The following is a 27,095-nucleotide window of genomic DNA, read 5'->3' as shown; positions in this document are numbered from 1 at the left end:
TAGCCCGTCCTCCTATAGCTCCTCCCACCAGCCTCCACTGCGTTTCATATGGTATGTACTAATTTGTGGATGTCCATCATCCCTTTCATATAATATGTTATGAATTTCAATTCATATATGTTACGAATTGCAATTTTGTACAACATGTTACGAATTGCAATTCATACAATATGTTACGAATTTCCAAAACATATATGTTAAGAATTCCAATTTGTTTTAGCTAACATTAGCTATGTGACTAATGTTAGCTAGGCTAGGGGTTAAGGTTAGGAGTTAGGTTAAAGGGTTAAGGTTAGCTAACATGCTAAGTAGTAGAAAGTAGCTAAAAAGTAGTAAGTAGTTGCAAAGTTGCTAAAATGCTAAAGTTGTCCTTGATGAGATTCAAACACACAACCTTTGGGTTGCCAGATTGTCCAGTTATACACCCACCCATCCACCCTGACCAACCACGCTATTGTGTTTGCCTTAAGTAACCTTCTGTCTTATGTCACCATACCAGACACAACATATCATACTAATTTGAGTGTCCCGGATATAGATTAACTATGTTATGTCTAGTCTATGAGACCAGGCTGGTGCCGATGCTCGACATGCATTATTGTAACCAATATTAACATATCACTACAATTCATAATCTGCACTGACTAATTGTAGCTATGCTATAGGACTACTTATGCAATATGAAAATATAGGCTTATCTAATAGGCTACTGGAATGTTCTAGACTAAACTTTTTAAAAATAAGATAAGATTAACAAAAGGGCTGAAGATGATGTGTTCTTTAGGGGAAATTTGATTGCGGTCTTCCTGTGTATCAAGGGAAATATTGAAATATAGAAATGTGTCATTATTATAACATAGGCCTATCTTATCACATATGAAAGTAAAACTAGGTTGAATAAATGATTTGATCCTTAATTAAACAAATGCATCATTGGATAGGCTACTCGTCAACTTCAACCCGCAGGTGAACAATTGCAGGTTGTGATTTTGTGGCAAGATAAATAATTTAGATTTATTGAAATAAATGTATTTTTCCCCCAAAATGTTGGCATTGTTGTGTTTGGCCTATTATTAAATAAACTCCAACACAGAAATTATAAATGGCCATTGTGCAACATTTCCAACAGTTCCAAATCGCCAGATTATTCTTTACATTCTGCTTTAGCGTTTTACGACTTTTCCCAGGGAATAATGCACTTTTATACACGATAAGTATGCGCAGAAGAGAACAAAACGAGCTAACGTTTCGGTTTAATTTGTGTGTCCTGGATTCTGGAAAGCCTGTGCGCGCGCTTAGTAAATGGAGCACTAAACGGCCTGAATTTGGCAACAGTGTTCCTCGATCACGGGGGGTCAACTATTCCTCTCCTACCCCCCAAAGTGCCAACGACACTGGCATTTATAAAGAAAAGTAGAAGTGCTGCACCTTTGCGCAGCGGCCGCCTTTAGCTGAAAGGTCTCCTCTGAGTGCACAAAGGCAGCTGCTGGAGGAACTGTTCAGCGCGAGGGAGCGAGCCGAGCGCTGAGAGGCGTAATAAACAATCTCCGGCTAGCTACAGACAGGGACGCGGACTCGAAGTAGCTCCCCGGCCCAAGCCCGTAGCTTTACTCAGTGAAACCGGATTCCATCGTCAGGTTAAGACTTCTACAGGTAAGAACTATTCTTAACACATTTATATTCGCCCTAAATGTCTGATCGAAGACCTGGAACGCGTTATGGAAGCGTAAAAGCCCTCGCCTTGGCTCCCCGAACGTGGTTGTTTTTGCAGAAAATGGCGTCATCCTTCTCTTGTTCTGCCTGTCCATGGAGGGGAGAGGAATTGGTTTCGGCGACTCAAACTCGCCCTTAAATAATATTTCCAGGAACTCAAATACGATGATAGTTACAACTAGATGTATTTATTCATATTTCATTGTTACAATTATATTTGTTGGTAAAATCTAGTCGTTATAAAGACGCGCAAAGCCGGAAGGGTCACCGGTCTGTGCGCCAAGCTGCTTCTTGGAAAAGGTGGCACAGAGCCGCAAAGCGCAGGGTTTTACATTCGTAATATCGTCCCCTCGGGAGAGTCTTTACAAAGCCAAATATCTGAGAGTGGTTTAGGGATTTCCCTAAGATGGTGATGGATGTGTTTATGTGAGTGTTGTACGTTCTCTTTGTATTTATTTTGTCTGGGTTAGCCCGTTTTTACGCCGCACTCCCCTGCCATGCTGCAATATGTAGAAGGGGCCTCTCTTTTACGGCTTGAAAGGTGCATTTTGTACTTGGCTTCTGCTTTGATCAAGTTAAGCTGGTCTTTTGTTGCTCAAAATACTGGCGTTTTGAGGCTGACAATATAACCGTGTAAAGGAGATTTTCGGGGATAATGGGGCAATGCAAATCGTGCCATGAGAACGGTAAACTGCCCTGCGCCCTGGCTCCCAGATTGCCAATGAGGACAGACTGAATAAAATGGTCCTTTGGACAATCACGTAGTAAGCACAAAACTGGGGAAGTTCAGTGCTGCGCAACGATATGCTGCTTTGCACATATCTATGGAAGCCCATTCACACAATGTCAACAGGCCTACTATCTCAAAATGCAGATATCTAAGTCATAAAATGTTGACACTATCTCAAAATGTTCAGACACTAAGTCGACATTTTGAGATGGGCCTACATAAATCAACATTTTGAGATACTAAGTTGACATTTTTAGATAGATCTCTAGGCCTATATAGGATATGTTTCTTCCCCCCTCCCCCCCAAAAGTTGTATTGTCACATACACTGGACAGGTGCAGTGAAATGTGTTGTTTTACAGGGTCAGCCATAGTAGTACAGCACCCCTGGAGCTCAAGGGCACATAGATCTTTCACCTTGTCGGCTTGGGTATTCAAACCAGCGACCTTTCAGTTACTGGTCCAATGCTCTAACCACTAGGCTATGCCCCAGAGTGAGGAGCACAGAGTTCCTCCTGATCTGGTAGGCAAACCTAACTAGGTAAAACTCCAGACCCAAGTTGTAGGGTAGGACATAGTAATAAATCAAATGTAAAACAGTTTTATATGGGCTATGATGGGACCAGAGTTTTTTTCTAATCAGGTCATATGTTGTTGTTGTTTTACTCTGGGCCCTAGGGAGGACGAAACCATTAAAACCCTGTCAAACTGCAGCAACCGTGTACTTGTTCACATTCATTATATTTCAAAAATGAACTAATTGGAAGTCCTTTACACAGACAAAGAGACAACACTTGCAATTGGACAATAAAACTAACAGGGCTGAGCTTGCTTTATTCAGGGCTGCATCATGTAGGCCTTTGCATTTGTAATTGAAGAGTTAATCAAACAGTATGCCATCACTATTGTGTTGATTGATTCATTCCAATCAATCATTTTGAATTAAAAATGTCTAGGTAGCCTAGCCAGCCAAAGTTTGAATATAAACCAAAGTTGTGCTGTAGTGGTGGTTGTTAGCTGTGGTTGTTATCAGTACCCACTGGGCACAGACGTCATTTCAACGTCTATTCTATGTTGGTTGAACGTAATTTCATTCAAATTCCGTGGAAACAACGTTGATCAGACTGAAGCGCCAATGAATTGTGCACGAGTTGACAAATCATGAGGCAAATCAGTCTAAACAACAGTAGGCTACTTTGTCCCATCTTTTCAGTGCTTTTGGTTCAATATTTTGTATTAAACCAAATCAAAAGTGGTGAGGCAAATACCAGCTGACCATTCCTTTGCTGGTGGCCCTGCTGTGCTGATCTCTGCAAAGTAGATAGATGGAAATCGCCACACGATGCTACAAATGAAGAAACATGTCCTATATAAACTCAACAAAAAAAGAAACATCACTTTTTCAGGACCCTGTCTTTCAAAGATAATTTGTAAAAAGCCAAATAACTTCACAGATCTTCATTTGTAAAGGGTTTTAACACTGTTTCCCATGCTTGTTCAATGAACCATAAACAATTAATGAAAATGCACCTGTGGAACTGTCGTTAAGACACAAACAGCTTACAGACTGTAGGCAATTAAGGTCACAGTTATGAAAACTTAGGACACTAAAGAGGCCTTTCTACTGAACCTGAAAAACACCAAAAGAAAGATGCCCAGGGTCCCTGCTCATCTGCGTGAACGTGCCAGAGGCATGATGACTGCAGATGTGGCCAGGGCAATAAATTGCCATGTCCGTACTGTGAGACGCCTAAGACAGCGCTACAGGGAGACAGGATGGACAGCTGATCGTCCTCGCAGTGGCAGACCATGTGTAACAACACCTGCACGGGATCGGTACATCCGAACATTACACCTGCGGGACAGGTACAGGATGGCAACAACAACTGCCCGAGTTACACCAGGAATGCACAATCCCTCCATCAGTGCTCAGACTGTCCGCAATAGGCTGAGAGAGTCTGGACTGAGGGCTTGCAGGTCCTCACCAGACATCACCGGCAACAACGTCGCCTATGGGCACAAACCTACCGTCGCTGGACCAGACAGGACCGGCAAAAAAGTACTCTTCACTGACGAGTTGCGGTTTTGTCTCACCAGGGGTGATGGTCAGATTCGTGTTTATCATCGGAAGGAATGAGCGTTACACCGAGGCCTGTACTCTGAAGCGGGAATGAGGTGGATGGTCCATCATGGTCTGGGGCGGTTTGTCACAGCATCATCGGACTGAGCTTGTTGTCATTACAGGCAATCTCAATGCTGTGCGTTACAGGGAAGACATCCTCCTCCCTCATGTAGTACCCTTCCTGCAGGCTCATCCTGACAAGACCCTCCAGCATGACAATGCCACCAGCCATACTGCTCATTCTGTGCGTAATTTCCTGCAAGATAGGAATGTCAGTGTTCTGCCATGGCCAGCAAAGAGCCCGGATCTCAATCCCATTGAGCACGTCTGGGACCTGTTGGATCGGAGGGTGAGGGCTAGGGCCATTCCCCTCAGAAATGCCCGGGAACTTGCAGGTGCCTTGGTGGAAGAGTGGGGTAACATCTCACAGCAAGAACTGGCAAATCTGGTGCAGTTCATGAGGAGATGCACTGCAGTTCTTAATGCAGCTGGTGGCCACACCAGATACTGACTGTTACTTTTGATTTGGCCCCCGCCACATTATTCCATTTCTGTTAGTCACATGTCTGTGGAACTTGTTCAGTTTATGTCTCAGTTGTTGAATCTTGTTATGTTCATACAAATATTCACACATGTTAAGTTTGCTTAAAATAAACGCAGTTGACAGTGAGAGGACGTGTCTTTTTTTGCTGAGTTTATGTATGATCTACTATATCAAAATGTTGATGTAGGTAGGTCTATCGTGACATTTTTAGGTAGTAGACGTTTAAAAAATGTTTGGTGGCGTGAATGGTTTTCCATACGTATCGGCAGCTGCTGAAACCACCTGTGTTTCGCCACAATATTTTTGGGCGAACCTTTTGTAAATACTTGGGGACTCTTGGAGAAAAGAGCACACAATACAGTATTCATGCAGCCCTTTTATCCGGGCGCCCGTATGGTCTATGTATGAATGAAGTCCCAAGTTCCACTCGCTGGCTGCCCTGCCCTGCCCTCCTCTAACGTCAGCTGCATGCGTCCTAGCAGAACGTAGCCAAGTGCTGGCTAACATAGATCCATGTTTAGCGAAGTCACTATAAGTCGCTGTGTCATTTCACGTGTTTTGTTGATTGGGCCATCATATTCAAAACGTAACAATATCCACACTGGCTACTGCACCCGTTCTCTCTCGTTGCACAATTTATTAAGTTGGTCTGGCGAGTTATGCAACGAATCCTAACATAATATGCTGGCTAGTGGCTACTGGCATCTGCACGGAGGGGAATGTTATAGTTTTAAATGCGGGGTGAATAGTCATCCAGCCACATTGAATTAGATCTGTCAAGTTTGCAAATCACCAGTGGCATTTGCGTCACAGCCCGCGGCCCTCGCACGCCCATGGGATATGGTGTTGCTAATGGAGACTGCTACCCGTTGAAAGATAACTGTAAACCCAAACGCTAAACAATCAATGCGCGCTCGCTAGTGGAGACGAGTTGGAGACGAGTTGGAGATGTTATGGAACAGTGTAGGCATCGTTTTATGGTATTTTCTTTCACGGATTCGCAACATTTCTTCCTCATTGCGTGGAATGCGTAAGGGGATGGTGGCTGGCTGGCTCGCAGGGACTTTTGTTAATCAGTGAGAGCAGTTCACTTCGTCCTTCACGTTTGACAACACATTGTGGCCATTGTGGAGTTGCTGGTGTCGATATCTCGCGACTTCTCAAAATATGGATATATTTTTCCACTGTATGGTAAACGTACCAATACATTTTGTTCGACCGTAAAGCTCTTACGAATAGCGCACACAATAAATACTCGATAATGAATCATAAAAACAAAGCATCCTTTCAGATTAAAGCGGGGGAAACGCTGTACCATTTCTGGTTTCATCCCGAGTGGGGCGTATTATCCAACTGAACGTTTGGTTTTGTTATTGCGCCACGTTGGGCACTGCGCATGTTAGTTACACTTGTCTAGGGTAATTTTCTGCTTTCAAACAAGAAGTAGTATTTCTTTTTTTTTCTCATTGACAAATTAAAATCATCTGAATGCATTTTAATTTGACAGTATTTAGCTTGTGGAGATGAGGGTTATATTTAGGTTATGTTGGGTTATGATTTGAAAGTATAGGCCTAAACAGTGCCCACTTTGGAAACTGATTTCTAGCCCATTTAAAGAAGACTAGCCGAGGGCAAGAGAAACTATGCCTATATAATGCTATTATGATGTATATTTTTGGTCTAATTCTTCTTCAGATTCATTACAATGACCAGGAGAGGGTTACATAACAAGTGAATGTAAACATCCAAGCCCAGCCTATTGTTATTGTTAGACAGGATTTAGATTGATTAAGTTGAGAATCACTCACTGTAAGGGCAGACCTGCGTTATGGTGTGCTGGTGGTCTGTCTAGTCTAGTGGGTGTGTTTATGGGGGCAGCAGCCAGTCTCCATGTGAGGTTATGGTGTCTCACACTGGTTACGACGTGAACAGAGCGCATCCGGTCTTTGTTCCAGCACTTATAAACTCATCCCTTACACATAGAAATAATTGCTGTGAACTTTTCCGTCATTTCTTCATTCAATTATTTTCACTTCCTACTGCCTAGCAGGAGTCCTGTGCAGGTGTGGGTTCAGTACTTTCACAGCAGTGTACATCTTATTAACCAACGTTAAAGGGGCAATCTGCAGTTCAAATAATGACAAATCAATGACCCCCGCCACTGATTTGGTAAATAGCTTAGGGATGGGGGTGGAGAAATGTAACCCTTCTTAAAATCATAAACAGAGCTATGGGTGCAAGGATTGACCATCCATGAGAACAACATGTTTTAAAGTTTAACCATGTTTTGAGGCAATACGGTGTTGGTCTGCAAATCATTGTTTACTAGCAAAGGAGTAAAACAAGCTTATATTTTGGGTTCTGATGGGGTAAGACAATTCGGCTAACTTATGCAGCATTTATGAGTTATATTCTTCAAGAATCAATGGGACGGTGGCATGTCATGAATTTAAAAGTTTAAAAAAAATTGACGTAGCAATCACAGATTTACCCTTTAAATGACTCTCTTGTGAGTTTGTTCTGGTAGCAGTGTATGTCTCTACAGGCCCACTGATAAATACTCATATTACCTGAGTAGGAACAACTACTTCTGTTTCTGTCTCCATGGAAACGCCTGAGCGTGTTACCAAGTCTTCATCATCAGGTCACCTCTCTGATGATAGCTGCATGTTTTCTGATTGAGCCTCACAACATTGGATTGACTCAATTTATACCCGGCCATTCTGTCTGATGCACTCAGAGAGCATTACCACTGAACTCTTCATTGAACATGCTCTTGAATTTCTCCCCGCTCTGACACTGCGATGACCATCTTCCTCCCTATGAATTAGGCTAGGTTTGGAAGAATAGAAATCTGAAAACTAGTTTTGATCATATCTGTGCAAATTGAGGACAGATACACCGACTTAACCAAAACATTTGCAAAGTGCCTTACAGTAACCTAAAGTGAGTCAGCAAGCACTAGTACAGTGACCAGGAAAAACTACCTGGAAGGAAGAAACTTTGAGAGGAACCAGACTCACGACAGGGGGGTTGACTCTTCAGGCATTAGTGCCAGAATAAAATAGTTACTGTGGCATCTTCTTTGACGACTTCCAAAACATGGACTTTGTCACCATCTGGTGGTCAATACGTGGTACAGTCAGAGACGGTACCGTAAATCAACTTCACAGTGCATTGAAAATATAATGTGTGTGTGTGGGTGGGTATATGGGTTGGGCAGTTTCTGATAGAGGCACACACACACACACATACTTTTTTCTTTGAATAATAAACTCAGAAAAAAAAGAAATGTCCTCTCACTGTCAACTGCGTTTATTTTCAGCAAACTTAACGTGTGTAAATATTTGTATGACCATAACAAGATTCAACATCTGAGATATAAACTGAAAAAGTTCCACAGACATGTGACTAACAGAAATGTAATAATGTCTCCCTGAACAAAGGGGGGGGGGGGGGTCAAAATCAAAAGTAACAGTCAGTATCTGGTGTGGCCACCAGCTGCATTAAGAAATGCAGTGCATCTCCTCATGGACTGCACCAGATTTGCCAGTTCTTGCTGTGAGATGTTACCCCACTCTTCCACCAAGGCACCTGCAAGTTCACTGACATTTCTGGGGGGAATGGCCCTAGCCCTCACCCTCCGATCCAACAGGTCCCAGACGTGCTCAATGGGATTGTGATCCGGCTCTTCGCTGGCCATGGCAGAACACTGACATTCCTATCTTGCAGGAAATCACACACAAAACGAGCAGTATGGCTGGTGGCATTGTCATGCCGGAGGGTCATGTGAGGATGAGCCTGCAGGAAGGGTACCACATGAGGGAGGAGGATGTCTTCCCTGTAACGCACAGCGTTGAGATTGCCTGCAATGACAACAAGCTCAGTCCGATGATGCTGTGACACACCGCCCTAGACCACGACGGACCCTCCACCTCCAAATAGATCCCGCTCCAGAGTACAGGCCTCGGTGTAACGCTCATTCCTTCCGACGATAAATGCGAATCCGACCATCACCCCTGGTGAGACAAAACCGCGACTTGTCAGTGAAGAGCACTTTTTGCCAGTCCTGTCTTGTCCAGCCACGGTGGATTTGTGCCCATAGGCAACGTTGCTTCCGGTGATGTCTGGTGAGGACCTGCCTTACAACAGGCCTACAAGCCCTCAGTCCAGCCTCTCTCAGCCTATTGGGGACAGTCTGAGCACTGATGGAGGGATTGTTCATTCCTGGTGTAACTCGGGCAGTTGTTGTTGCCATCCTGTACCTGTCCCGCAGGTGTGATGTTCGGATGTACCGATCCCGTGCAGGTGTTGTTACATGTGGTCTGCCACTGCGAGGACGATCAGCTGTCCATCCTGTCTCCCTGTAGCGCTGTCTTAGGCGTCTCACAGTACGGACATTGCAATTTATTGCCCTGGCCACATCTGCAGTCCTCATGCCTCCTTGCAGCATGCCTAAGGCACGTTCACGCAGGTGAGCAGGGACCCTGGGCATCTTTCGTTTGGTGTTTTTCAGGGTCAGTAGAAAGGCCTCTTTAGTGTCCTAAGTTTTCATAACTGTGACCTTAATTGCCTACCGTCTGTAAGCTATTAGTATCGTAACGACAGTTCCACAGGTGCATGTTCATTAATTGTTTATGGTTCATTGAACAAGCATGGGAAACAGTGTTTAAACCCTTTACAATGAAGATTTTTATGAATTATCCTTGAAAGACAGGGTCCTGAAAAAGGGACGTTTCTTTTTTTGCTGAGTTTAAATGAAGACTTGGAAGTGTGCTGACAGTCAGGCAGGTGGATGTGATGGATGGAACTGCACTAGCCTGGGACCACCACTAGAGGGAGGTATTACCTCTATTTTCACCTCTGACAGCATCTAAACATTGTTTGGTGATGGTGGAAAACACACACACACACACTGGAACATGGGCTCCTTCCAGTGTTGTTGCAGGTGTTTGGGTAGAGAGAGAGCAGCATGGTGAAGGCCAAATCCGCTCCGAGGAAGACCTCTCAGCAACACACTAAGGTAGAGACAAGACCAGTTCCCTCCCTCAACCCCAGTATATATCCTACCAGTAAACAGTCCTAGTAGCACCCCAAAGATATACTATCCCCACCTCTCCTAAACAATAGTCCCTCACTCCTAGTGTACTATTTTTATATTCTGACTCCCAATCTACACACACCTGCTTCTATTGTATACCCACTCTCAGGAGTGTCCTCTCAGTGGTACCATCCCTGCACTCCTTCCTGTTTCCAGCCCACTGTCTGTCTGTCCCTTTTCCTCTTCACAGCGTCTGTCATACAGTAGTTAAATACAGACAGTCTTCCTCACTGTTTACTCATCAATCAGTGAGTGAGCTGACAAGTTCTCTCTCACTCTCTCTCTCATCAGAAGTACAGTGCCGTCAGGAAGTATTCACACCCCTTTACTTTTTCCTACATTTTGTTGTTACAAAGTTGGATTAACATGGATTTAATTGTAATTTTTTGGGGTCAACGGTCTACACAAAATACTCATGTCAAAGTGGTCGAAAAATTCATACGTTTATTGCAAATTAATAAAAAATAAAACACTAATATATCGTGATTAGATAAGTATTCAACCCCCTGAGTCAATACATGTTAGAATCACCTTTTGGCAGTGATTACAGCTGTGCGTCTTCCAGGGTAAGCCTCTAAGAGCTTTGCACACCTGGATTGTACAATATTTGCACATTATTTTTTAAATTCTTCAAGCTCTGTCAGGTTGGTTGTTGATCATTGCTAGACCACCATTGTCAAGTCTTGCCATAGATTTTCAAGCTGATTTTAATTCAAAACTAAACCACCCATGAACATCTTGGTAAGCAACTCCAGTGTAGATTTGGCCTGTTTTAGGTTATTGCCCTTCGGAAAAGGTTCCTTCGTCGCCCAATGTCTGGTGGAAAGCACATTGAAGCAGGTTTTCCTCTAGAATTTTTCCCGTGTTTAGCTGTGTTCCGTTTTTTTTTAACCTAAAAAAACTCCCTAGTCTTTGCCAATGACAAGCATACCCATAACATAGCCACCACCATGCTTGAAAATATGAAGAGTGGTACTCAGTGATGTGCTGTGTTGTTTTCCCCCAAATATAACGCTTTGCATTCAGGACAATAAGTTAATTTCATTGCCACCTTTTTTGCAGTATTACTTAAGTGCCTTGTTGCAAACAGGATGCAGGTTTTGGAATATTTGTATTCTGTACAGGCTTCCTTGTTTTCAGTCATTTAGATTGGTATTGTGGAGTAACTACAATGTTGTTGATCCATCCTCAGTTCTCTCAGATCATAACCATTCAACTGTTTTAAAATCACCATCAGCCTCATGGTGAAATCCCAGAGCAGTTTCCTTCCTCTCAGGCAACTGAGTTAGGAAGGATGCCTTTATCTTTGTAGTGACTGGGTGTATTTATACAGTGCCTTGCAAAAGTATTAATCCCCTTGGTGTTTTTGCTATTTTGTTGCATTACAAACTGTAATTTAAATGGATTTATATTTAGATTTCATATAATGGACATACACAAAATATTCCAAATTGATATAGTGAAATGAAGAAAAAAAAATTGTTTCAAAAATTCAAAACAAATTCAAAACGGAAAAGTGGTGAGTGCATATGTATTCACCCCCTTTGCTATGAAGCCCCTAAATAAGATCTGGTGCAACCAATTACCTTCAGAAGTCACATAATTAGTTAGATTGCACACGTGGACTTTATTTAAGTGTCACATGATCTCAGTGTATATACACCTGTTCTGAAAGGCCCCAGAGTCTGCAACACCACTAAGCAAGCGGGACCATGAAGACCAAGGAGCTCTCCAAACAGGTCAGGGACAAAGTTGTGGAGAAGTACAGATCAGGGTTGAGTTCTAAAAAAATATCAGAAACTTTGAACATCCCACAGAGCACCATTAAATCCATTATTAAAAAATGGAAAGAATATGGCACCACAACAAACCTGCCAAGAGAGAGCCGCCCACCAAAACTCACGGACCAGGCAAGGAGGGAATAAATCAGAGGCAACAAAGAGACCAAAGATAACTCTGAAGGAGCTGCAAAGCTCCACAGCAGAGATTGGAGTATCTGTCCATAGGACCATTTTAAGCCGTACACTCCACAGAGCTGGGCTTTACGATAGAGTGGCCAGAAAAAAGCCATTGCTTAAAGACAAAAATAAGCAAGCACGTTTGGTGTTTGCCAAATGGCATGTGGGAGACTCCCCAAACATATGAAAGAAGGTACTCTGGTCAGATTGAGCTTTTTGGCCATCAAGGAAAACTCTGTTTGGCGCAAACCCAACACCTCACATCACCCTGAGAACACCATCCGCACAGTGAAGCATGGTGGTGGCAGCATCATTCGGTGGGGATGTTTTTCATTGGCAGGGACTGGGAAACTGGTCAGAATTGAAGGAATGATGGGTGGTGCTAAATACAGGGAAATTCTTGAGGGATAATCTGTTTCAGTCTTCCAGAGATTTGAGACTGGGACGGAGGTTCACCTTCCAGCAGGACAATGACCCTAAGCATACTGCTAAAGCAACTCTCGAGTGGTTTAAGGGGAAACATTTAAATGTATTGGATTGGCCTAGTCAAAGCTCAGACCTCAATCCAATTGAGAATCTGTGGTATGACTTAAAGATTACTGTACACCAGCAGAACCCATCCAACTTGAAGGAACTGGAGCAGTTTTGCCTTAAAGAATGGGCAAAAATCCCAGTGGCTAGATGTGTCAAGCTTATAGAGACATACCCCAAGAGACTTGCAGATGTAATTGCTGAAAAAGGTGTGTCTACAAAGTATTGACTTTGGGGGGTGAATAGTTATGCACGCTCAAGTTTTCTGTTTTTGTTTGTTTCACAATAAAACATATTTTGCATCTTCAAAGTGGTAGGCATGTTGTGTAAATCAAATGATACAAACCCCCCAAAAATCTATTTTAATTCCAGGTTGTAAGGCAACAAAATGGGAAAAATGCCAAGGGAGGTGAATACTTTCGCAAGCCACTGTATACCATTCAAAGCCTAATGAATAATTTCACCATATTCAGCATCTGTTTATTTTGACACATCGAGCAATCGGTGCCCTTTGCGAGGCATTGAAAAACCTCCCTGGTCTTTGTGGTTAAATCTGTGCTTGAAATTCACTACTCCATTGAGGGACCTTACAGATAATTGTATGTGTGGGGTACAAGGATGAGGTAGGCATTCAAAAATCATGTTAACCACTAATATTGAACACGTAATGAGTCCATGCAACGTATGTGATTTGTTGAGCACATTTTTACTCCTGAACATATTTAGACTTTCCATAACAAAAGGGGTTGAACACTTATTGACTCAAGACATTTCAGCTTTTCATTTTTTATAACATTTCTGAAAACAAAATTCCACTTTGACATTATGGGGTATTGTGTGTGTATCAGTGACACAGCATTTCAATTGAATCCATTTAAAATTCAGTCTTTAACACAACAAAAAGGGGTGTCAATTCTTTCTGAAGGCGCTGTACATACAGGAAGCCAGTCTCTCACTGGATCATCAAGAGACTGATTGGTACAATAAAACCCCATTTCTTATTTCCTCTGAGGTCGTCAGAGACCTTCCTCATTAGGTTGGTCAGGTGTATGTCTGTGGTTAGGGTAGGAGGAGCCATGGCTCAGGCATTTCCCCCCCTCCCCGAAGACAATGGGGAGACAGAGTGAGGGATGGAGAGGGGGAGGGAGAGAAGAGAGGAGGGCAGGGGTGAGCGAAGGCAAGGGTCAGTGTAGAGTCCTGTATCTCTGACAGCCTAGTGTGTGTGTGTGTTAGTGTGAGAGCGAGAGAGAAAGTGTGTTAGCTGGCTGGCTGGGTGTGCTGGGAAACCTCTCCAATCACCCTGGAGAGAGAAACCGAGAGACAGACAGGCGAGAGTCTTGCCCAGCCAGCAGTGTAACCACCACCCACCCTTATCAGACCCAGCCAAACAAGGCTGTGTCGAGATCAGCAACAGCACCGCTGATCAAATAGTGCTTGGCATAATGACTCATTAGGTCACTTTTTTTCCTCAGACCAATTATGCAGCTATAGAATCGGTTCCGTAGTGCCATATACAGTATTTCTGTGGCTCTCCTATATAAGTAAGGTTCTCCTATAACACGTATAATGCTGGTGTTACATAGGCTAGTCATAGAGTGTCTGTAGATGTACAGGTAACCGCCAAAGTAAAGGAAACACCAACATAAAGTGTCTTATTAGGGTCGTTGGGCCGCCACGAGCAACCAGAACAGCTTTAATACACATTGGCATAGATTCTATAAATGTCTGGATCTTTATTGGAGGGATGCAATTCCGGTGTTACACCAAATTATTGTATTTCTTGTGGAACTCAGGAACCACACCTGTGTTGAATCACCTGCTTTCAATATACTTTGTATCCCTAATTTACTTAAGTGTTTCCTTTATTTTGGCAGTTACATGTGCCTCTTTTTCCAACTCCGCACCCCATACCCTCTGTCTCAGTGTTTCCCTGACCATCGTATAGCCCAGGGGTGTCTGTGAGGTTTAAAAGGTAAACTTAACGTCCGTCCGTCTGTCTGTCTGTCTGTCTGTGTGTGTATCAGAGTTCCAGCAGGATGGAGGTGGAGATGGAGGAGATCCCCCAGGACGAGCCCCAACCTGAGCCTGAGAGCCATGTTACCAGAGACCAGTGCTGCCAGACAGACGAGCCACAGCCCAGCAGCCCTAACCCAATGACTGACCTGAACCCTGGCCCTGACGCAGCCCCCAGGACACCAGGTAAGACTGCCCACTTGTCTACACCAACCTACCGTTAGTTTGATTGAAGTCCTTAAAACATACTTTGGAGCACTAGTGAAAGGCGCTATATAGATACAATATATTTATTCATTCATTGTTGGCCAGTCTGTCCTGCCTGAGGAGAGGAGACTGGCTGAGGAGACTGGCTGAGGAGACTGGCTGAGGAGACTGGCTGAGGAGACTGGCTGAGGAGACTGGCTGAGGAGACTGGGAGAGGAGAGGAGAGTGACATGACAGAGGAGAGGAGAGTGACATGACAGAGGAGAGGAGAGTGACATGACAGAGGAGAGGAGAGTGACATGACAGAGGAGAGGAGAGGAGAGGAGAGGAGAGGAGAGGAGAGTGGCTGAGGAGAGGAGAGTGGCTGAGGAGAGGAGAGTGGCTGAGGTGAGGAGAGTGGCTGAGGTGAGGAGAGTGGCTGAGGTGAGGAGAGGAGAGAAGAGTGACTGAGGAGAGGAGAGGTGTCTGCAGAAAGAATGAGGTGTCAGCTATGACATGACACCGTGACTTTGAAGAAATCTCTTTTGGTTAGTGAACTACAGTAAATGAAGTGGATTTGTACTACACATAATTATGCATGTCAATTTCATTCTCTTCATGGTGATGTATCCTAGTTACACAAAGGTATAAATATGCAATATCTTCCTTTTCATAGTTGGGTACACTGGATATTATTAAATGTATGTAGTTCTGTTCTTGTCTAATGATGTTCTGTATTATGTCATTCTGTATTATGTTTCATGTTTTGTGTGGACCCCAGGAAGAGTAGCTGCTAATTTTGCTACAGCTAATGAGGATCCTAATAAAATACCAAATACCAAATTATTTTAATGAGCTCCGCCCCAAACGAGATCAAATTAGGTTAGACCGGACCAAATATGAAACAATAGACATCCATCTTCCACAAGTTTGGACATCATAGTACAACACAGTATAGTACAGTACAATAGAGTTCAGTACCGTATAGTGCAGCACAGTATATTAGTCTACTGTGTATACTGAATTCTAATCTACTGTACAGGACTGTGCTCTCCTAACTTGTGAAACATGTGCGTCTATGGTTAGTTCAGATTTGAATAATCATGGACGTCTACTGGGCCGAATCGAGGCCGGTCGGGACTGGATGTAAAATCAATGGACGTTGAAATTAAAGCCGGTCCGGAGCCTATCAAACAACGACGTCTGTGCACATTGATATCAAGCCCAGGGCGAACTGACCAAATGTCAACTACTTTTCAATGTCTATGGACGTCCGGATGCTGGTTACAGTAAATGGAAAGAAAGGGGCTCATGGGTAGGCGTCTCGGAGAGATTACATTAATGAGAGAGAGAGACCAGAATGTTTTCACACTTGCTTGACCACCAGACGACAGAAAGAGAAAGAAAACCAGTATGCCAGTGGAAGGGAAGACAGTAGCAGGTGACCCAACTGTAGTTTGTGACTTCGATGATTTCCCATTGTAGCCAATTAAATTGCAGTAATTCCGTATCAGATTTTTCAGAAATGTTGTAAACAGTTTTAATCACTTAATAATTCAGAAACAAAATGGATATCAGTAAAAACACTAGAGCTAATTGGTAGGTCTACCTTTACTTATTACTTCTGTGAGCTTTCATCATCGGAGAGAAATGTGAAAATATCTTCAAAGATATGTGGGGTTTTGGTAACAGAATTTCAAGGTACAAGGCAATGTTTCTTAAACGTACAAGGCAAAACTAAATATAAGTGTTGGACTTTTTCTGGTAGATGTTTTCTAGGACCCATTTTTCCATCTGTTTGATCAGAAATCAAAGCCTTTCTTATTCATAATGTTTAGGATAGAAAATGGTTGGGGGGGGGAAATGACGTAGGCCTTAATATTTCAAAAAGATACTCTCAAGCTTTTATTTGACACCCAAATTGACATGCTCCTATGGACTTCACATGTTGTTGCTCATGGCTCCTTTTACGTGGAAATGCCCTGAAGCAATATGGCTGAAGCCTGTCCAGATCTTTCACGTCAGTGCAGATGAAGGGGAAAAGGAAGACATGCTGGAGTAGTGAAATGCAGCCGGAGACAGAGGGGAAACCTCAGTTAAGGGCCCAATCCCAAATGGACCCCTGTGGAGATCTGAGAGGATTTGACAGGTGTAAGCAATATGGTAATATCGCCCACCTTGCCCTCTGATAGGCTAGGTGGAAGTTTTACCATTTTGCTTAGGGGTCCGTTTTGGATTGGGCCATACTCTCTAAATATAGGCCCCAATAACTGGAGGGAACGTGTGAAATATGTGTCATCAGCTCTGTCTATTGCATAAAACTGTCACACGCACATTTCCTGTTTGTCCGGCTGTAGCGGGGTGGAAGGGGTGAACTGTGGTGTATTCATTACGGAAACCGTAAAGAACCAAACGGATGCATACCGAGCAAACGGAATGAAACGGGGAGGGACCTACCTGAATTATTCCAATAGAAACTCTCGTTTGGAACGGTTTCGCAACAGACAAAATGTTTTGCAACAGAAATGGCGTAATGATTACTCCCCTGTGTTTGGTGCTGGCTGTGTCGGCGCGCTTGATCGGTCACCATCTGACCACAGGCTGTAGGGGGGGGTCGGATTAAATCAGCACACCCTGAGGGGCGGGGGAGGGGCCTACACACACACACACATTGCACACACCACAGTCATTGTATAGGGGCTGCCACCACTTCTATTCTTATATGCCCAGGCTCTGGCAGCAAACCCATTCCAGTCTCTTCCTATAGGAAATAGCCACTCTCTCCACACACACACACACACACACACACACACACACACACACACACACACACACACACACACACACACACACACACACACACTCCATGGCTGGGTGCAGAGTGAAGTGTTGTATTGAAGTGTGTGACCTCTGCAGGGTACTGCGTGGAGCCAGGCGACCCTCCGCTGTTGCAGCAGCAGCTCCAGACCTCCAAGTCTGGCATCCAGCAGATCATAGAGGTCTTCCGCTCAGGTAACATCTAGTCACGCTACTCAGATAGCACGGAGGTCTTTTAATTAGGAATCACGACATAGTCATACATTTTGTTATGAAACATGATTCAAGTGCAACACTTAGCTTCGACTCTTTCAATGTTTGCCGATCTGAATAAAAATGATGATCGCTCCTCCACCACACGAAATCTATTTAATTACACCTATCATATTCCTTCCGATCTGCAAACACCAAAGGGTTACAGGCTCTAGGAGTTGATAATCGATCAGTCCTATTTGTCCTGTCTGTCTGTATCAGCCAGTGCTCACTAACACTGCCCCCTGGTGTTGTCTATGTGTAGGTACTGCCCAGCTGAAGCACATGCTGCTGAACGAGGTGGACACCATCTTTGAGTGTAAGACATGTCGCAGCTTGTTCCGGGGCCTGCCCAACCTCATCACCCACAAAGAGTACTACTGCATCACCAGACTGTCCAAGCCCGACGGTACGTGGCTACACCTCTCTAAGGCTCTCTTGTTCTCTCTGTCTGTCTCTCTCCCTCGTTGTCGATGTTTGTCTCTCACTCTGCCCACTTAATGCCTATCCTTGTCTCTTGTTTTCTGTCCCCCACTTTATCCACTCACTCACGGTCTTTGTTGGTCTACACTCACTCTCTTTCTCTGTCTCTCTCCATGTCTCTGTCTTTCGCTGTCTCCATATTTCTGTCTCTCTCCATATCTCTGTCTCTCTCTCCCCTCTCGCTCTCTCTCTCTCCCTAATGTAGTTGGTCCCTTTCTCTCCTCCTATACTCCAACTGAATTCTCTTTCATGCTCCAGCCTCTCTTTGATCCAGCCTAATTAGCTACTACTCTTCCATTCTCTATGACTTCTGTCTATATCTGTCTATATCTAGAAAGTCATCTAGGAAATCCTCTGTTCTCTCGTCTGTGTATTGAACTAGGGATCATAAGACCATGTCTGTGAAACCACAAAGATGCGTTCAATTGCTATTTAAGGATGTGGTTGAAACGTGGTTGATGTTGCCACACTGTGCTCATTACATATCTTATTTGGAAACAGAAAAAAAATGTGTGTTTTTGTTTCTCCCTTTGGCAAGTTTGAAAACGTTCCTTCTCCCGGGAATGTTCCTTCTTAGTGTTGTGACGTCTCTAGGCTCAATACGCATCACATTTGGGAGCACATATTGGTGTCTGATTGAAAATGTTCCTTTTCTAATGCCTCTCTCTTCCTCCTCCCTGACCCCTTAGATCCAGCGGGCGAGGGTGACAAGCAGAGCGTGGCCATGAAGGACCTCCTGGAGGCCATCTACCCCAGGAAGGACCGGACGGACTACGTGATGCGCCTGGAGCCAATCCAGACCTCCAATAACGCTGTGTTCCAGTTCCTGTCCTCCGAGGAGGAGCTGGCCCACTTCCCCCGGGCTCCACACACCCCTGGAGGGACCCGCACACACAGCCCTGAGCCCTGGAGGGAGCAGGGAGGGATGCCGGAGAATGGGCAGACGGAAGAGGGGGAGGAGAGGAGGAGGAGTGACCAGGAGGAGGAGGGAGGAGAGGAGGTGGCGCGGCCCGAGGAGGAGGGGTCTACGAGCGGGGTGGGTACACACAGGAGAAAGCGCGCAAGCAGACACACGCTGGCACACACTAACGCTCGCTATAATATTCTCTCTCTGTCTCTCTCTCCCTAGGTGGAGGACGTTACCATCTCGTGCTGCCTGTGTGGTAAGGACTTCAACTCTCGCCGCAGCATCCGCCGCCACTGTCGCAAGATGCATCAGACCAAGCTGGAGGAGCTCCGGAAGTTCACCGAGACGCGCACCGTTCCCATCAGCCTCCTCTCCATGGTCAAAGGTCGGTCTCGCCCCTTGCACACACCCAGCGGCAAGTCCTGCCCCGTCTGCTTCAAGTCCTTCGCCACCAAGGCCAACGTGCGCCGCCATTTTGACGAGGTGCACCGCGGCCTGCGTCGGGACACCATCACGCCGGACATAGCCACGCGCCCCGGCCAGCCGCTGTCCCTGGAGGCCACGCCGCCCCGCAAGAGCGCCAGCTCCTCCCCCACGAGAGGTCACACCCCGAAGAGCGGAGGAGCTTCGGGGGCTACTAGCCCTCAGCCCCCCAAAGCCTCCACCGCGGTGCCCCCTGCCCCTTCTCTCCTGGCATCGGCCCTGTACAACCTGGCCTCCTGCCGCTGTCTGCTCTGCAAGAGAAAGTACAGCTCCCAGGTCATGTTAAAGAGACACATGCGCATCGTCCACAAGATCTACAATCTCAAGAACGTTAGCTCCGTCTCCACGACCGCAACCACATCCACGGCGACCAACAAAAACAACAACAGCAAAACAGCCACCAACACTGACAGCACCCCTAGCAACAGCACCCCTAGCAACAGCTTGAGCATGAAGGAGGAGGCGGTTGAATCCTGGGACGACCCTGACTCCAGCCCCGCCTCGTCGCCTGGCGACGCGGACAGGAAGGACATGGACAGGAAGGGCGTTGCTGTGGCAACCAAGTCGGGTCAAAAGATCAAAGAGGAAGAGGGTGGCAGCAGCCCCAAGACATCAACTCGTTCCACTTCCAGCAACAGCACCGGTGGTACTAGTAGTGGTAGTGGGACTCTTGGGAGACCCCCTCAGAAGCTCTCGGTGGGGTTCGACTTCAAGCAGCTGTTCTGCAAGCTGTGCAAACGTCAGTTCAGCTCGCGCCAGAACCTCACCAAGCACATCGAGCTGCACACGGACGGCACGGACATCTTCATCAAGTTCTACCGCTGCCCGCTCTGCCGCTACGAGTCCCGCCGCAAGCGCGACGTCCTGCGCCACGTGACGGTGGTGCACAAGAAGTCGACGGGCTACCTGGCCAAGATCGTCCCCAAGCTGGAGTCGCGTGCGGTCAAGCGGCCGGCTGAGGTGGTCCTCAACTCTCCCCCCAATGCCAACAACAAGAGAGGAGGAACAACGGTCAAGGAGGAGGTGAACGGGTGCCACTCGGCCCCCTTTCCCCTTACGCCCCCAGTCACACGCAAACAGGAGCTCCTCAACAACTCCTCCACCACCTCCTACCCAGTCACACGCAAACAGGACCTCCTCTCCTCCTCCACTCCGGTCACTCGTAACCAGGAGAGACAGGAGAAGCAGCAGGAGGCCCAAACCGGGTCACCTGTCACCCGTAAGAACGACAAACAACACCCCGACACCCCCGCCCCGACACCCCCCCACACGCGTCGCCATGACGCCCACCAGGAGAGCAGCAGCAGTAGCACAGAGGTGCGTGTCACCAAGAACTTCTCGCTCCACGCTTGTGACGTGTGCGGCCGGGCCTTTGCCAGGAAACTCTACCTGGAGTCCCATAAGAGGAGCCACCGGAACGCCACGCCACTGGTCAGCACGCCGCCCAGTGACGCCAGGGCTAAGGGGGTCAGCACTCGGTCCAAGGCAATGCTCTGGTGAGCCTCACTACACATATGGTTGTCTTTGTCGATATCTTGTAGTAAGAGAGGGAGAGAGGAAGTGACGTGTGAAATGGGTTGTTATGAGAGAGAGAGGGAGGGGGGCCTTAGAGAGATTGAGCCAGGAGAGTAGGGTTGGGTGATATCGCGATAGGCTGTCAATCATCGTCAATAGACGATACTATTTGAACTTGGTTTAGCCTATTTGAACTTGACTGGGCAGCGCACCACAGGGCAGCACACAAGTGACATTCCGAGTAATATCCTATTCCTGCTTTGTAGAGTGGAGAATTCCACCAAAGCAGCGCAAAATGTCCAGTCAGAAAATTGTGTTTATTTGTCTCTGTCAGATGTATGGACCTTATAACCTAAACCTATTCATTTTATACATACACTTCTTAATATTGAGTTGCCCCCCCCCCCTCATTTTACCCTCAGAACAGACTCAATTCGTCAGGGTATGGACTCTACAACATGTCGAAAGCGTTCTATAGGGATGCTAGCCCATTTTGACTCCAATGCTTCCCACAGTTGTGTCAAGTTGGCTGGATGTCCTTTGGGTGGTGGACCATTCTTGAAACACACGGGAAACTGTTGAGCGTGAAAAACCCAGCACCGTTGCAGTTCTTGACACAAACCGAGTGCACCGAGTACTACCATATCCTGTTTAAAGGCACTTCAATATTTTGTCTTGCCCATTCACCCTCTGAATGGCACACATACACAATCCATGTCTCGAGGCTTAAAAATCTACACTGATTGAAGTCACCTAGATTCACCTGGTCAGTCTGTCATGGAAAGAGCAGGTGTTCTTAATGTTTTGTACACATTATATAACGGCTAATCCTTATCTATCTCTATTTTCAATTTCTGGGGGCTGTTTTCCCTTCTCTCTCCATTTCGATAGGCTATGAATATTACTTTTGGCTAAGCTACGCTTTCATCTCATAAAGTTGTTTGAATAGCCTAAAAACGTAAGTAGCCAGGGTAACAATGAGGGAGAACAAATATCAATAGCCTATAGAAAAACTGAATGACAAGTTGAGTCAAGTTTAAGCTTATTAATAAAGACATTATCCGTGTGATGCAGAGAAAACCCGCGATGCGAAAACCAAGCTGCCAATCCTCCTACTAGTTAAAGTTATGAACCGGAGCCAATTTCCCCAATATTCTAATAGCCTAAGAAGGTTAGTTAAAGGTTAATTAAAGTTGCCGCTTTCAAGAAGAAAAAGGCTATTCTCAATCACAGTTTTATGAGCGATTGAACCAACAATATAAAGTGAGGAGGATGTGGCAAATAAAGCAAATATGATCCAGTTCTGAAGACGATGGACTTTGCTTCTATCCAGCCCATGATTTAGAACCTAACTACGGCAAGACGGCCAGTTCCTCGTCAGTTGGCCGTCACGTTGCTCCGTCATGTGCGCGCCACACAAACCTGTTCCATGCCAAAAGCTCCACCTGAAAATATTACTAGAAAAGATTTGCCTGCACTGAGCCTCTGCCCGGGCTTTCAGCAACGTTATCCTTTGTCGTGATTCGTCCAGTTGTAGCATGTGATTTCGCGCTATAGCCCAATGGGGGGGAGGGGTGGGGCGATACCATCGTATATCACAATGTCTTATGAATTTAGATGTCCTCAAACTTCATTCTCTGTTCACTCGCTCTGTCTAATAAAATATGGATCCTGTAGCCAGGCCCGGAATTAAGGCTGAATCCCTCCTCCAGGTTTACTCTTTTCCCTGGGCTCTGTGTGGTCTGTCTGTCTCCGCTCAGGTCTAGCCTCTTTAGCTGTGATTAAACTAACCCCACCACTGTGTTTTGTGTGTGTGTGTGTGTGTAGCTCTATGCACAGTGTTAGTCACGGTGGGGTGTCAAGAAACCACAGAGAGGGGAAGAACATTCTCTTTTAACACACATCATTGAAACCCTTTGGTCTCAGTCTGCTACGACACGCACGCACACACACACACACACACACAGGCTGATTCAGGTGTCGCTTCTCCTCCAGAGAGTTGAACTTGTTTTCTCCCCTGGACGACTGTAGGTTTCAATGAAAGGGAGCGAGTGCAGACACCTGATTAAAGTGTGTGTGTCTGTGTGTGTGTGAGAGTATCCAGACAGACAGTTGATTAGTGTGTGTGTTTGTCATCCAGGTCCAGACAGACAACTGATTAAAGTGTTAGGGTGTTTATGTCTGGGACGAGGCTAGTCCTTGGGGTAGTGATGTTACAGCAGAGCAGAGGAGAGGAAACAGAAACGGTGTTTAAACTGGCTCTAATTGACTGCCGAGCGCCTTCTAACAGCTGCTGTTGTCTCTCTCTCTCACTCACTCTCTCTCAGATCCCCAGTCTCGTCTCACTCCTGGTTCTTGGGAGCCTCCCATCCTGAGAGGAGAGACTTAACGGATGAAGGAGCACCGCTAACGATGATGAAGAAAGCAGCTGGACTGGGAAAAGTGAAACTGAGAGAGAGAGAGAGGAAGGGGTGAACGAAGGGGAGACTTCCCATCTAAGGGACCAAAAGTATTGTTGGAATCCGACACTAGAAGGAGGGATGGGAGCCAACGTGAGTGATGCCAGAGGTGTGGAGCCAGTGGACACTCAATCTGTGGAGGCACTGATGTTGTCACACTGCTGTGTGTAGGTTACAATCACTGTACATGTAGATATATATACACACACACACACACACACACACCTGGTCTAGACCTGAGCCTGTATAAACCTTAGGGGTGGGGAGAGAAAAGGGCAGGGTCGGGAGCGCTCTTAGCACACCATAGATATCCCATATCTGACCAGTAGAGGGTGCTCCAGTTCTGCTTTTATAGGATCAGACTTTAAGGCAGGGCTCTCCAACCCTGTTCCCGGAGAGCTACCCTCCTGTCGGTTTTCACTCCAGCCCCAGTGGTATCTTACCCGATTCATCTTATCAACTAGGTCATTATTAGAATCAGGTGTGCTAGATTAGGGTTGGAGTGAAGCTACAGGACGGTGGCTCTCTAGGAACAGGGTTGGAGAGACCTCCCCTGTGTAGGCTGTGAAGTTGGCCCAGCCAGAGCCAGCATTAGTGATGTTTGTGGTTTATTTCCCCAGCTCATAGTAAGCTATCCATCCACTGGGAAGGACTCCATACTAACTCAGTTCATCCAGATAGGCTTTAGTTTTTCTGTCATTCCAAGAGATATGGTTTGGGTGATTAACTGACAGAGAAAGACATGTAGGTAGCTGACCAGCGATACACTGGCACATTGAAGAGATGGTGACCATTGATTGGTTGGTTGATGAGTGCCTATAGCTGTGTTTAAACAGGCAGCCCAATTCTGATTAAAAAATATCACTAATTGGACTTTTGACCAATCAGATCAGCTCTGAAAGAGCTTTGATAGGTAATTCTCAGAAAAGTCTGGCGAAAATGTTACATTTATTTCAAATAAGACACTTAGTCCTTTTGCAGATGCATCATGGTTTTGTAACTCAATTTTCTACAGCCTTTAAGTAAAAGATCAGTTTGGTCAAAAGACCAATTAGGGAGGGGAGAAAAAATCTGAATTTGGCTGCCTGTAAAAACGTAGCCATGGTGACAGACCAAATGTACCATGTCTTGTTCAGTCAGAAAGCAATGGCACAATAGAAACAGACCAAATTGTATTTTTCTAACGGAAAAGCTTGTTAAACCAGGTCTCGGACTGATGTACATATTAACTATCATATGGATGGTATAAACGATAGATATATTGGCAGATGTATAGGTGATGTATAGTTTTCGTTTGAATTTCCCTGAAAAGTAGCGATATTGTATAGCCTACTGTTTGGTTACATATGCTCCAATATCTCTGAATAGTGAGATTTTTAGTTTTTCTCTATGTGTTCAAAGCACTTGAAGAATCTGTTATGTTCAGACTCTCACTCACATGACTGTGTCAAAACCAGATGGTGAAATGACATAGAGAGTTTTCTTTCTTTCTTTAAACGAGAGGATGTGTGTTTCGGCGGCACATCTGTGACAGAGCAGAAGGGAAATGAAGTAATTTTACTCTTCAAGACTGATTTTCCTTATTTGTCCTCTACATTCAGATATAAAAGAGTGTAGCCATTTCCCAGGACTGTGTACTAACTAACCTAAACACCTCCATAGGATAAGGAGAAGAGTAGATCAGGTAGGTTTTCTGTTGAAAATAATGTAACCCATAAATCCATCCTGAAGAAATCAACTTTTAACCCAATAATAAACGACCCAAAAGGAAAATGTGTTCTTGTGTTTTTATTTTGTAGTTGTGAAATGTATATTTTCACCACTATTTCAGCCAGAATCAATTGAGATAATCAAACCCTCAACATTTGTTCGGAGAGCTGTGAATGAAATATTCAGTTTATGGTTATTCCGTCTGAACTTATTATAGCCCCCCCCTGTCTCAAACCCAGGCCATATTATGCAGCATTGTGGCTTCCACACAGACACACACCTCATTAATTCATTATGCTGGTGTTATGGTACTGATGGCTTCTACGGTTGTGGCTAGTACGGTTGTGGCTAGTACAACTCCATCTAGTTGTCGTGTCAGTGACAACTGTAGAATTTGTAGCTAAGCCTAACCTCCTTTCCTAACCTTAACCTAATTCTCATAACCTGCTGCGTTAGTTCTCCTATCCTGCTGTGTTAGTTCTCCTAACTGAACTCCATCTAGCCACAATCATAGAAGCCACCAGTTCCAGAGAAACAAACCATCAGTAGGCTATCACCCACTAGGGGTTAAATTGGTCCGGGTTCCGTCAAGACCTATGATCCATATGAGAGCCAGGCGGAGCTGAGACGCGGTACCTTTGGTTATGGGAATTTTTTATTATCTAATGAAAAATTGTTGTCCACATTACATTTTCCTCAGCTAGCAACACGAGTAAGCAACAGCTAAATCATACAACCCCATATGTGAAAAAACTATATTCCTCTTGAGGTGCTTTCATATTGCAAGTGGCACACAGGGAGAGAAACATGCATTCCCAGTCATTGTAGCCTTCAACATTATTAATGCAGTTGTGGGAAAACACACATTTGAAAGCAGTTTTGAGGGCCACTCTTTAAAGAGGACGATCGTAGATCATTCTAGTGTTGAACTGCACCATTTTAGAAGTTTTTAGCAGTGGCATGGTTTCTGGGTCCTTGCTATCTGGGATCCTTGGGATGTTCCTACCCGTTGAAGTTGACATTTTAAAGAGTTAATACAGTGCATTCGGGAAAGTTTTCAGACCCCTTCACTTTTTCCCACATTTTGTTACATTACAGCCTTATTCTAAAAAAAAATTCCTCATCAATCTACACAATACCCCATAATGACAAAGCGAAAACAGGTTTTAGAAATGTTTGCAAATGTATTAGATATAAGAAACAATATCTAATTTACCTAAGTATTCAGACCCTTTGGTATGAGACTCGAAATTGAGCTCAGGTGCATCCTGTTTCCATTGATCATCCTTGAGATATTTCTACAACTTGATTGAAGTCCACCTGTGGTAAATTCAATTGATTGGACATGATTTTGAAAGGCACACACCTGTCTATATAAGGTCCCACAGTTGACAGTGCATGTCAGAGCATAAATCAAGCCATGAGGTTAAAGGAATTGTCCGTAGAGTTCCAAGACAGGATTGTGTCAAGGCACAGAAAAATGTCTGCAGCATTGAAGGTCCCCAAGAACACAGTGGCATCCATCATTCTTAAATGGAAGACGTTTGGAAGCACCAGGACGCTTCCTAGAGC

General features: G+C 45.1%; 1 protein-coding gene across 2 annotated transcripts; it reads left to right on the top strand.

Annotated features, from left to right (window-relative positions):
* Positions 1-1,301: 1,301 nt before the first annotated feature.
* LOC139534212 (zinc finger protein 800-like) lies at positions 1,302-25,586 on the top strand. Of its 2 annotated transcripts, XM_071333127.1 has the most exons (7): positions 1,303-1,653; positions 14,723-14,897; positions 17,814-17,909; positions 18,232-18,375; positions 19,139-19,485; positions 19,579-21,335; positions 23,682-25,586. In XM_071333127.1, coding segments are annotated over exons 2-7 (2,508 nt in total). In that variant the 5' UTR covers positions 1,303-1,653; positions 14,723-14,734; the 3' UTR covers positions 23,683-25,586. The 2 variants fall into 2 exon arrangements, with proteins under 2 accessions (XP_071189227.1, XP_071189228.1); XM_071333126.1 differs by lacking the exon at positions 23,682-25,586 and having other exon boundaries at positions 1,302-1,653; positions 19,579-21,339.
* The last annotated feature ends 1,509 nt before the right edge of the window (positions 25,587-27,095 follow it).

This window comes from Salvelinus alpinus, chromosome 11 (assembly GCF_045679555.1).
Source record: "Salvelinus alpinus chromosome 11, SLU_Salpinus.1, whole genome shotgun sequence".
NCBI lineage: Eukaryota > Metazoa > Chordata > Actinopteri > Salmoniformes > Salmonidae > Salvelinus > Salvelinus alpinus.
This window is presented reverse-complemented; position numbering and strand designations above follow the sequence as displayed.